Consider the following 12,642-nt stretch of genomic DNA (forward strand, 5'->3'; position numbering starts at 1 on the left):
TCAATGTTGTTAATAATACTCAATTCTACTGGCTTCCTGTTCCTTTCTCTGTTTGTCTCTTACCCTGCCAAGTTTATGCTCTGCGGTTGTGCAGGAATCCATGAATGTTTGAGCAATAACTGACAGAACCGCATCCACATTATCTGACACCTGCACATCGAAGATGAACTGAGGGTTCTTTACAATGTTGATCCAGAACCGCAGAGGCAAACTAGAACCAAAAGACAACCAAATTAAATTATATATATATATATATATATATATATATATAAATAAAAAAAAAAAAAATTTATATTAGATTTTTTAATATTACTTCCCCCATTGGCTTGATTGTTAAGGCCTGTTGAGGCTTTCAATACCTAATTATAATACATTAATTAATGAAGCTATCGCCAATCAGTTTCGCCCAAAAATGTAAATTCTGTCATTACTGACTCCCCCTCAAATTTTTCCAAACCCATAAGACATTTGTTCATCTTCGGAACACAAGTTAATTTATTAATATTCTCTTTACATTTTGGTCCATCCATTTGAAGTCCACACAACCAAAATTGTTATGCATCATGAAAGTAATCCATATGAATCGAGTGGTTTAATCCAGGTCTTCTAAAGGCACATGACTGCATTACATGATGATTTTCGCCTTTATTATGATAGGACAGATCAGAACTGACAAGAAGCGAAGTGGCAGAGAGAGGGGCAGGATCAGGATAGGTCCTTGAGTTGGGATTCGATTTTGGGATACCTGTAGCACAATGGCGATGTATGTCCGCGCACTGCCCACAAGGTTATCGGTACAGGCTTTTTTTCATATATAAACACTGATCAGCGCTTGTGAACTCAGGACGCCAATAGCATAATGGTGCTGTATGTCGACACGCTGCCCACAAGGCTATCGGCACCGACTTAAGGCTTTTTTCATATATAAACACTGATCAGTGCTTGTACAGTTCATCAAATATGGTGAACACAGAAGCTCAACTCTGCATGCATGAAATGCGAGAACAAACCTTAATGATAGTCCTGTGTCAAGCAAGCATGTTTGAGCTTGAACTTTCATGATTACCATATTTGATTTGTGATGGACTTGGAATGGATGCACAAAAATGATAAGAAATATTAAAGAGTATCTATTTGTCTTCTGAAAATGAACAAAAGTCTTGATTTGGAACAACATGAATGTAATTAAATGAGAGAATTTAAATTTTTTGGGTGAACTGACCCTGACCCAGGTCATTATAATATAAAAAGTGAACAAAGAAAAAGAAAATTGCTGATATAACAGTTATTTTTGTTAGCATGCATTAACCCACAAATCAAGTGGAAACACACTGTCATTCCCGGACCACCTTTTGGCATTTTATATGGCTAAACTGTTCACCAAGTTAATTAGTACCTGTTAGTTTTCCAGATGTGAATAGTTTCAGAGTCTGAAATGCCATGGCGCACTGCCTGATCATCAAGCAAGTCAAAGAAATATTTGATTGCCAGAGGAACCGGCTGACTAGTGCTTAGAATAACCGTGAAAAGATCATCCACAAACTTCTGCAGTGTACCCTACACAAAGACAAAGACACAGCAAGTGAACAGGTGTGTGTATGTAATTTTTTTTTATTTAGCCATATCAGTGAACGTGTTTAAGATACCTTCATTGACAGCAGCCTTGTGAGATAGATCTCTGGTATTGTCTTGGCTCTTTCTCGTTCTTTTAAACTGCCTCGTCTGTGTTTGGGTAACTCTGGCTCTTCGCTGGCCTTCACTAGATGCCACAGTCTCACTCCTCCCTCATCTGCATCCTCTAGCATGGGCGTCTCTGCGTAGGGAGAATGAAAGATGATAAAATAAAGCAACATATTCAAGTGTTGAATAGAGAACACAGAATAAAAATGTTAGTTACAGAGATTTAGACTACCATGCTTAATGGATCTTAGGAACCTCTGCACTCTGCTCTATGCTCTACACCAGGGGTGCCCAAACTCGGTCCTGAAGGGCTGGTGTCCTGCTAAGTTTAGATCCAACTTGCCTCAACACACCTGCCAGGAAGTTTCTAGTATGCCTAGTAAAAGCTTGATTAGCTGGTCCAGGAGTGTCTAATTGGGGTTGGAGCTAAACACTGCAGAACACCGGCCCTCCAGGGCTGAATTTGGGCACCCCTGCTCTACACTTTCCACCTTATTCCTGACAAGCCTACTGCATTTTGAATTATGGTTGGCACTTCTGGTTTGGGGAAGTTCCATTCAAAAAGACTGAAACGAATCATTTAAAATCATATGGTTGCCATACAAATAAACCTTACCTATCTACTGAATTAGCTGTCAAATTTTTGTTCATGTTTTATTTTTTTAGACATTGTGAGAATAAGGTAATGCTTGGCATTTTAACATGACATGTTAAGAAAATCTACGGCAAGAGCTTTTTTCAGTCGCTGCATTCTTTTACACATGATTTTTTATTTTTATTCGCTTTTGCATTTTGCTGTAATAGTATGAAAGAGGACTTCTCCCATTTTAATTTATGATATATTCCATTAATTTCCCTAGATTGCATAATGAATCTCTCGGTTTTTTTCTCCTCAAATCCTTGCATCTTTTTCACAGGTAAATACTATTTATTATCTTTCAAAATGACGGAAATCACTTTGAATTAGTATCACGCAATACTTTAATGAATGTTTTTGATTAAGGCAATGTATGTTACTACATAATACAGATATAGATTACTAACATTATATTCATTTTTACACTTTTAAATGCCATTGTAATTATAATGTAATTTCATTGTAAATAGTTTTTAAAAAAACACATTATTGCCATTAGAGAGCGAGCCCTTCACTGAGTGTTTACAGCTTAAGGGAAGTTACACCAATAATTCATGCAAAACGTCATGGGGCGTAGGAATAAGGTGGATTCGCATCAAGAAAAGTGAAGCCAAAACATTTAGATCGCCTCCTAATGGCTGGCTGCAGTATAGGTCATAAACCCGGCCCTCTCCATGTAAAGGAATATGAGATATGCCAACCAAAAAGATTCCTTAAGATTCCTTAATTCCTTAATGACTTTCTGTCATTTTAGGATTAAGATTTCTGTCATCATGTCACACTGATGTATGTTCAATTGTTTCTCTAGTAAAATTTAATTATTCGATGCTAAAAATAGACTGTGACCATGACAGCTTCTCAGAGTAAAGTAATCACTCTAGCAGACTTCTTGCAGGGGCTTCAGGAAGAGAATGAATCACATTTACATCAAAACTGGAGCAGCCAAGCTGCATATAACTCAGGAGGGTGTGCTTAAAATTGAATCTGCAGGAGTGTAGGCAGGACCCTACGCAGACTCTGGCTTCAAATAACATCAGTGAAAGATAACAGCAGCCATCCTAGAACATTTTGGCTTCACTTTGCTACAGTGAAAGGAAGAGGAGATGCATCATCCATCTTTTTTAGTCTACAGTCAGTTCCACAGTACCATTTTTTTTTTTTTTTTTTTTTTAAACACAATACTGTATTGTTTCAAGATTAGTTAAACAATCATGAAAATCTGTGAACATGAACACTTTGCATAGTCACATGCAATACACTGTACTCACTTTCCCCTGCAATGTAATCATGGGTATCATGGTGAATATGTTTGCTATGGCGTGGCACCAAAGCTACAGTTGCTCCATCTGGAACCTGAAATGCCAAAATTATGAAGAATAGAAGTTAAAAGCATTTACTATACTTTATATAATGTAACTAAGGAATATTTACCAATTGAAAAGCATGAATTTTAATATGTGCCAGTCAAATAACTTTAAATGGAAATCTATTCAGCCCACCACTTTCAAACAAAGCAGATTTCTGTTGATTAAATTTGCATGACCACCTTGAATTCAATGCAAAAACAAAGGAAATTTTACATTGGACATTGGGAATTTTTAATTCTCACACAAAATTCCTAATTGCACTGATTTCTATTGAAATCATTCCCACACAAAATTTTGCAGAGAAATTGTAAATATGCCGCACATTTAGTTTTCCCATTGGATTGCTCACTAAGAACTTTGTAAGGCATTGTTATTTACAGCACTTGACTTGAGTGACTGCATTGTACCTTATAATGCTGGAGCGTGTTGAGTCGTTTCCAGTTGCCCTGAACCACAGATGTTAGATCTTCATCTGACAGAATTAGGTGACCTGCTACACCAGACCGCCATTCTGGGAATGGCGAAGGAACAATGAAAAACACACTTAAAGTCAAAGACATATAAAGATTGAAAGCAACAAAGAAAGAAAGAATTAAAGCATGAATACGACACAGAGAGGACACAGTTCATATGTGAGAGAGAGGGCAGGCATTTATGAATATTCTCACCCAGGTCCACAGAGTCAGCATGTGGTCTATGAGAGTAGGAGGTGCCTTTGTACACCTGGTCTAGTATCTTCTCCTTCACCTGGGTTATAGTGTCACAGTCTAAAACTTTAGCAGCAACTGGCTGAGCCTCATTCACACCGATTCCCTGCATCAAGACATTCACTGTCTAAAAGTGAAAAAGAATTAGAGAGAAAAGAATTAAGTATTTTTATAATCACATTTTCATTATCTAAATGTTAAACAAACACAAAAAAGGATTCTGTAATAAGTCTGTGAATTGATTTGTTTATTAGCGTCTCTTTCCAATTTTCTCCTCAAGACACTGGGTTCTGGTTAACTATGATTTGTTTAAATTTCACATCTTTAATCTCCACCATAAAGCAAGCTATGTTTTGCTGTACAAAGACCTGAACCCTTTGCTTTTTGTATTGGCAGTCTGTTTATCAGAACCAGAGAACTGGATCTAAACTAGACAGCCACAATCATCCTTCAATTATACTCATTAGACAGAAACCAGGGATGAGAAACTTACTGGGATAATAATGTTAGCTCAATATTAACACACTGATAAGCCAAACCATTATGACTACCTGTCTAACATGCTGTTGGCCTTTTTTGTGCTGCCAAAACAGCACTGACCCAATGAGTCATGGACTCTACAAACCTGTTAATGTATCCTGTGATATTTTGCGGCAAGACATTAGCAGTAGATCCTTCGTGTCCTTAAAGTTGCAGTATGCAATTTTGACAACTAGAGGTTGAAATGGGTACTGAAGTCCAAATTTAAATTATTGGAGAGAGTTATTCAAGTATGTGCACTTAGCATGTTTCAAGTATGTGAACCTAGCACATTTATTGCCATGAAGGGTATACCTGGTCTGCAATGAGGTTTGGTAGGTGGCACGTGTCAAATTGACACCACATTAATGGCTGAAAACAGGGTTTCCTAGCAAAATATTGCACAGAGGATCACAGGCTCCTCAACCAGCTTGCAATCTTTCGGCAATGTATCATTACAACCCCAAGTAAACATGATACAAAAGAAAACAGAACTCATCAGACCAGACAACCTTCTTCCACTGCCCCAATGTCCGCTTCTCTTGCTCATGTGCCTATACTAGAGGCTTTCGGTATGGACAGGGGTGGTCATGGGCACTCTGGCCAGTCTGCAGTTACATAGGTCCATCATTAAAATTGTCGACACATGGACCTTCTACCAACAAAGAACCTTGGATGCCCCACATGCTGTCACCAGTTTGTGTTTTGCACCTCCTTGGAACACTGTTGGTAGGTTCTCCAAAATGCTGCTTCAGTATACCACCAAAGGCCTTGCTGTTTGAGAGATGCTCTGACACAGTAGTCTGGCCACAACAGTTTGGCCCCTGGCAAGTCTAACTCAGATCTTTAATACTCAGATCTTTATTCCTGCCTTTTTCTCCTGCTCCAACACATTGACTAAATTAACGGATTGTCTTTTTACCATATAAATTACATTCAGATGGTATAGGGCTGTGCAAAAACTCGGATGTGATTATTATGCGCATCTCGTCAGTAATGTTGGTTTGAAATCGCATTCGATTTGCACAGCCCTAAGATGTGACCTTGCTAGGAGATGATTAACAATATTCACTTCACCTATGAGTAGCCATAATGTTTTGGCTCATCAGTGTAAGTAATCTATTTAAAAACACTGGGAAACACTATTTTACAGTGTGATTCTGTTATATGTTACATGTACTTACTGTACTTACAGTAATAACAGTAAATTAGTCATTATAACAAGCAAATAACCTTAAACCAAACTCTATTCCTAAACCTATACACCTTAGTCAGGTCAGACACCATGTTAACACAGATGAAAAATGAGGCTGTGAGCCATAGATTGACAGCCTTTACATAGAAAAACACTGTACAAATGATTCTTGATCACATAATTTTCCCAACTGAAAACTTTTAAAATGTTTAACTGTCTATGATTTTTTTTTCTTAAAGACATTTTACCAGCTAAACAATCAGTATGTTGTGAAACAACAATAGAAACCATTAAACACACTGTCCTTCTATCCCTAACAGACTCGTTTTTATTCCTGTCCAAAATTAAATATGGCGCTGCCCTGTTTAAGGTCTATAGTACATGTTCTTAATTAATATTATTCAGTACTTATTGGTGTAATTACACTAACAATGACACCTTAAAAAATAAAAATGTAACCAAACATTGTGATACTGTAAGAACAGACATAATCTGTGAGCTAAAATGAAGTGTTTGAGTCATTAAAACATTTTCTTTTTTTAACAAAAGCTTTTTGGCAGAACGCAATTAGACTAATACACTAAAACGGTGTAATAAAGATATTCAGTTCATAATAAAGATATTCAAAAATTCTAACCAGAGTGTGGTATTCCAGATCCTCTCTCAGCAAACGGTTATCATTTAAGGTGTATTTGGCTTTGCCAGTCACTGCATCCACAGGCCCTTTATCCACTTGGTGCTTAATTGCTCTGAAGAGCATGTACAGAGACTCACCAGCTGAATGCTAAACACAGGAAGCAGAAACATGATAATTTACACAATACAACATGGATGATCTACTCAAAACACCCATAAATTATTTTAAAATTCTAAATCAACTGTCATCCTTAAGTGACTCTGTTTTAAACAATTCTTAATTAGCACATCTTCATGTTTTAGGAGGCTAATTATGTCCTTGAACAATTGTTTTACATTATTAACCACTTAATCACATTTTTCAGAACGGCAAAAATAAATTAAGTGTTTCTACAAAGCATCTCTTTTTATCCACAGTTAATGTATGCATTAAAAAACAATTTTCATACACACCCTTAAGAAAGCATAGAGGCAGATGGATATCCAGTTTGTCAGGAGCTTTTCAACTACTGTCTCAGTTCTGAGAAGACAATTAAAGCATCAGTCATATAGACACTTTTGCAGAACAATGAATATTATTAAATTAGTACTTCCAATGTCAGATACTCCAACATTCTTACCTCCGGAGCATGAGTTTTGGGTTCTTGGCAATATACTGTTCCACCAGATCGTTTAACAGCGTTTTGAGTATGTCAGTGAAGTACTCTAGTTTACTGTGAAGAGCCACAGTGAGCAAAGAGGCCACATATCCTCTGTCTCTAGGTGAAAATGTCCTCTGGCTCTCAAGAGTGTGGATAAACTGTAGGAAAGAAACATGTAAGAATAAATATCAAAAGATGGAAAGAGTTATTATTTAGTGTTATTCATTTACAAACTCTTACACATCTAGATAATATAAAAAGTGAAAACATTCATTTATGCTCAAGAAAGCAAAATGATGCATTAAAGAGAATTTGTCGCAATGAATTGATTCAAAATAAAAGTTTATGTTTACATACTGTATGTGTGTGTACTGTGTATATTTATTATGTATATATAAATACATACACATACATGTATATATTAAGGAAACATGTTAGATTTATATGTAAAATGTTTATATTTATATATAATATAAACTATATACAAGTGTTTACATACAAATACATACAACGTGTATTTATTTAAACATTAGAAATATACACAGTACACACACATAGCATACAAATATTTTTGTTTGTATACTATGTTTTGATTTGATCAATCGTGACTAATCGTTTTGCAGCCCTATACATTTTCCTTATTTTGTTTACAGGACTTAATTTAATTTAGTACTGAGTTTAATTTACTAACTTGCTTAATTTAGTACTGACATTATTTTCTTTGTCTAAATATGACAAAAAAAAATAACATTTTAAAGTAGAAAACAAATAAACAAACAAAAGCCATCAGGAGGGGATCCCCAGATTGTTACAATCACAAAACAAATATGCATAGTATACACAGGGTGCTAAGTGTGTTTGCTCATCTTCAAAAATATCACTAAAACATTTCCTGTTTGGAATAATGTAATGGGCAATTGTCTGAGAAAATTGTCAAAAGTCAAAGGTGAGGAAAAAATGATTTTACCTACCTTTGTGAGGAAGAGTTTGCTGTTCAGGAGATTAGATAACTGAATGAGTCCTTGCTCCACCGTGGCCCGACGACACTCCTGCACATCTAGGTCTCTGCGAAGTGGGGACTCACGGTGTCCAGGGAAAAAAGATGCGTTCAGCATACATACGGTACTCCAAGAAAGGAATCCCTGATCCAACCAGATCACTTGTCATATCCATCATTTCAGTCATTAGATCTGTGGAGGTTTAAGAGTCAAATGTGCAATTATTAAAGGTCATATTTTCATGAGGAATGGTTTGGGAAACATAATTGTTTCATTCTACAGAAATGTCCACTTTTGGTATGGCAATAAGTCTTCAAATGTATTTCTTTTTCTAACATTTAAATGTAGACCACATTATTAAATTACCTTTTGACTTTATGAATACTTATAACTGACAGCTTAATGATTTTTAAAAATATTTTTTGTGCAATTATTTAATTTATTTCATTATTTAATTATTTAATATTGTCACTGGTGTTACCTTCTTTGGCAATATTAAAGGTTTTCATGAAATATTTCTTGATTTTTTTTTTTAGCACATGTCGTCAGAGTTACAGAAAAATAATGAAAAGGCAAGAAATAAGGAGATTGTGTTTTATTTATTTAATGTGACAGAAAAAAAACAAAAACAAAGAAACACCAGTGACACAATGAATCACCAGAGACATACATAAGACCTGATACTGTTGTTACCCATAAGGAAGGTAACACCAGTGACAATTTTCATGAAAAATGCATTTTACAAAATGGCTGCTGCAAGGTATCAAACCACATGTTGTCAGTCATGGTATACTCTCTAAATTAAGTAGTTTAATTCATTTGAATTCTAGTTTTTGACAATTCCCTAACAATAAAGTAGGTCACACCAGTGACCAACATTTCTGATGTACATTTCAAATGTCAACATTTCTGATAACTGAAAAGAGACAGTGGACTTAAAGGAGAACTCCACTTTCAGAACAACAATTTACAAATAATTTATTCACCCCTTGTCATTCAAGATGTTCTCTTTCTTTCTTTCTATAGTCGTAAAGAAATTATGTTTTTTGAGGAAAACATTGCAGCATTTTTCTCCATATAATGGACTGATATGGTGCCCCGATTTTTAACTTTCAAAATGTAGTTTAAATGCAGCTTCAAATGACCCCACAAGTGGTTGTAAACAATCCCAGCCAAGAAATAAGAGTCTTATCTAGCGTAACGATCGGTTATTTTAATAAAAATAATATACTTTTTAATGCCAAACGCTCATCTTGTTTTACTGTTTTTGTTCCGGTTCATAACAGTTAGGGTATGTCGAAAAACCTTTTTTTGTTAAGGGTGTTTGATCTGCAAAGACTGGGTCAGAACGTCTGCAGCGATGTAGGATTTTGAAATTATTTTTGAAGTTAAGGGAGAAAATACGATTGGAGTTTATCGACACACCCTAACTGTCTTGAGTCAGAACACACAGATTTCATTGAGAGAAAGGCAAGATAAATGTTTGAGATTAAAAAGTATTTAAATTGTATCATTTTAAATGAAAATTCACTAGATAAGACCCTTCTTCCTGGGCTGGGATTGTTACAACTGCATTTGGGATTGTTTGAAGCCGCATTTAAACTGCCTTTTGGAAGTTTAAAATCAGGGCACCATATCAGTCCATTATATGGAGAAAAATGCAGAAATGTTTTCCCTCAAAAAACATAATTTCTTTACAACTGAAGAAAGAAAGACATGAACATCTTGGATGACAAGGGGGTGCGTACATTATATGTGAATCTTTGTTTTGGAAGTGGACTTCTCCTTTAACATGGGCCTTTTTTATTATTTTATTTTTATTTCAAAATAAGTGATTTTTGTTAAACGGTAATACCAGTGACACAGCTCCAGGGGACCACTACTTTTATAATATATTTTATAATATTTATTCAGCGTTTAGTTTTTTATGCCATTTACATCATATATTTGATAGTTATGAATACATTATTGTATTTTAAATTCTAGAAAAATAAAGCACATTCCCTCTGTACATGGCTGTGGGGATGAGCAGTTTTGTGGTGCTTGGAATTCTATGTAATTAATTTAAAAACAAATATTGAGACATTAATGGCTCAAGAAGGTGTAACTGTTCAAATAACATATTGTTTCATTTTAAAATATAAAGAAATTGTAACCCTTAAGCATTTTTCAAGTGTAATATTTCTGTAAAGGCCAGGGACAGAAAAATTTACAATTCCATAGAATGACCCAACTGATGGCTGAAATACTGCACTGGATAAGTTGTTATTTGTTTAAACATTTTAAGAAGCTTTATGTACATTTCAAATTAATTTGACTCTTCAGAAGCTGTGGCACAAGTGGACTATATTTTGACTAATAGCACCAAATGGTACCATTTTATTTAGTACTATGAACGAATTGATGGAATACATTTTGACCTCGCTAACAGCTTTTCTTATAATTAAAAGGTTGGTTCTCCAAAAAATGAAAAAAATTAAAAATGAAAATTCGGTCATTATTTACTCACCCTCATGTCATTTCAAATATAGTAAACAGCAGCTTGAATGTGCATTTCAGTGGATAGAAACAAATGTTGAGGGAATGTTTTTTTTTTCTTCATTTGTGTTTCTGAAGGTGAACAAGGCTTAAGGACTTGGAACGGCATGAGGGTAAGTTAATGATGACAGAATTTTCATTTCTGGGTGAACCACCCATTTAAAATCATTAAAATCTATTCTTTGATCTCATCCTAAATGTAGCCATAGTTTACCTGTAAACTCTTTTTTGCAGCGGTCTCTCACACTGGTCTCTAGATTCTCCAACTGGATCTGAACTTTCTTATAATCTCTCAGAGCCTGTTTACTCTTTCTCCTAAGTGGAAGAGATATAAGGGCACACAATATCAATTACATTCATGTACCAATCTATAAATGTTCCAGTATTGATTTATTTTATTATTGGTTCCAAACATGAAATAGGCATTCTGTTTTCCTATTTATGCTAAGAAATTTATTATAAAATGTATATTCTAAGAGTCCAAATTAAATTAATTAAATTCTCCCGAATTAAATTCTAATGCCATTTATCCATTAACACTGGTGAAATGCCAATCCAATTCAAATATGTTCAAAAAAAAGTTCTCTTCATAGGGTACTAACTTTTTCACAGCACTATATTTAGTACATTCTCTCATATTACATTTTACATACATACCTGTATATAAACACAATGATAAGTACAATAAGAGCAACAAGAGAAGCAACTGCTCCAACTCCAATCTGCGCCACCAGAGGAAAGATTGAGTGACTAGGAGAATCATACTGCACTTGTCCCAGTGAAAAGTTCAGGTATCCCATTTGCACCTGGAAACAGACAGACACACTATTACACACCCCTGTTCACGCAATATAATATCTGCAACAAAAAAGCAAATTACAGCCGCTTTATAATAGAAGATGTACATGAAATTTAAAGCTCAGTTTGTGTTTGTTGAGAGGGTGTTGGCTTCATGCTTACTATAAATTCTGGAAAGGTCTCAGCTCCCTCTCGCTTGCGCCCATGCCTGAGGGAAAGTGGAGGCTGCTGGGATGGTGGCTCACAATAAAGGTGATTATGTGTCAGAGTTTTAACAGTACAAACCCCTTCACCAATCAATGCTACTACTTCCTCTTTAAAGATGGCCAAGTCTAAATTCTCACCCTGTAAAAAGAAATAAAAAGGGGTACAAGAAAAAGTTAAAAGAATAATCATAACAAGTAATCATGGGTGATAATGTACAGTCATTTGGTCATTATCACAAAATAACCCTGATAGGATATACTATATAATCTGACAGCACAAAAAAGATCTGATAAGATATATATTACGGTAATAACCAGCTGATTGTCCTGCTTATGATTATGATAAATAAGTTAAAGTAACGTACAAAACAATCGGCCTAACAAAAAGACAAACCAACAATACAGTAATATTCATACTGAAGACCTCTGAAGTCATTTTTAATACAACAGTTAATTGAGATGCAAGATGGTGACAGTTACGTGTGTATGAAATGAGGGATTCAGAGAGATACGTGAGAGACAAAAAAAATAAGTAGAGCCAGTTTCAGTTAACTGGATAAACGACTAATATACAAAAATACCATGGAGTGATTATTAGGAAATATGAATCCATGCTGTGACTGGACAATTAGAATTAACTAAAAAAAAGAGTACAAAAAAAAGTGCCTTAGAACTAATCAATATTGACTGTCGTCATAAAAATATAAGAATAAAGTAAAT

At 35.1% G+C, this 12,642-nt stretch overlaps 1 protein-coding gene across 1 annotated transcript in view; it reads right to left on the minus strand.

Annotated features, from left to right (window-relative positions):
• plxnb1b (plexin b1b) overlaps nucleotides 1-12,642 on the minus strand; it is a 56,210-nt gene that overhangs the window by 2,891 nt on the left and 40,677 nt on the right. Inside the window, 14 exon segments of the mRNA XM_051112425.1 lie at nucleotides 64-211; nucleotides 1,397-1,557; nucleotides 1,647-1,813; nucleotides 3,586-3,670; nucleotides 4,092-4,195; nucleotides 4,353-4,518; nucleotides 6,743-6,889; nucleotides 7,195-7,261; nucleotides 7,362-7,540; nucleotides 8,354-8,482; nucleotides 8,484-8,572; nucleotides 11,133-11,233; nucleotides 11,576-11,724; nucleotides 11,879-12,061. Coding sequence (XP_050968382.1) covers nucleotides 64-211; nucleotides 1,397-1,557; nucleotides 1,647-1,813; nucleotides 3,586-3,670; nucleotides 4,092-4,195; nucleotides 4,353-4,518; nucleotides 6,743-6,889; nucleotides 7,195-7,261; nucleotides 7,362-7,540; nucleotides 8,354-8,482; nucleotides 8,484-8,572; nucleotides 11,133-11,233; nucleotides 11,576-11,724; nucleotides 11,879-12,061 — 1,875 coding nt within the window.

This window comes from Labeo rohita, chromosome 6, assembly GCF_022985175.1.
Source record: "Labeo rohita strain BAU-BD-2019 chromosome 6, IGBB_LRoh.1.0, whole genome shotgun sequence".
Taxonomy (NCBI): Eukaryota; Metazoa; Chordata; class Actinopteri; order Cypriniformes; family Cyprinidae; genus Labeo; species Labeo rohita.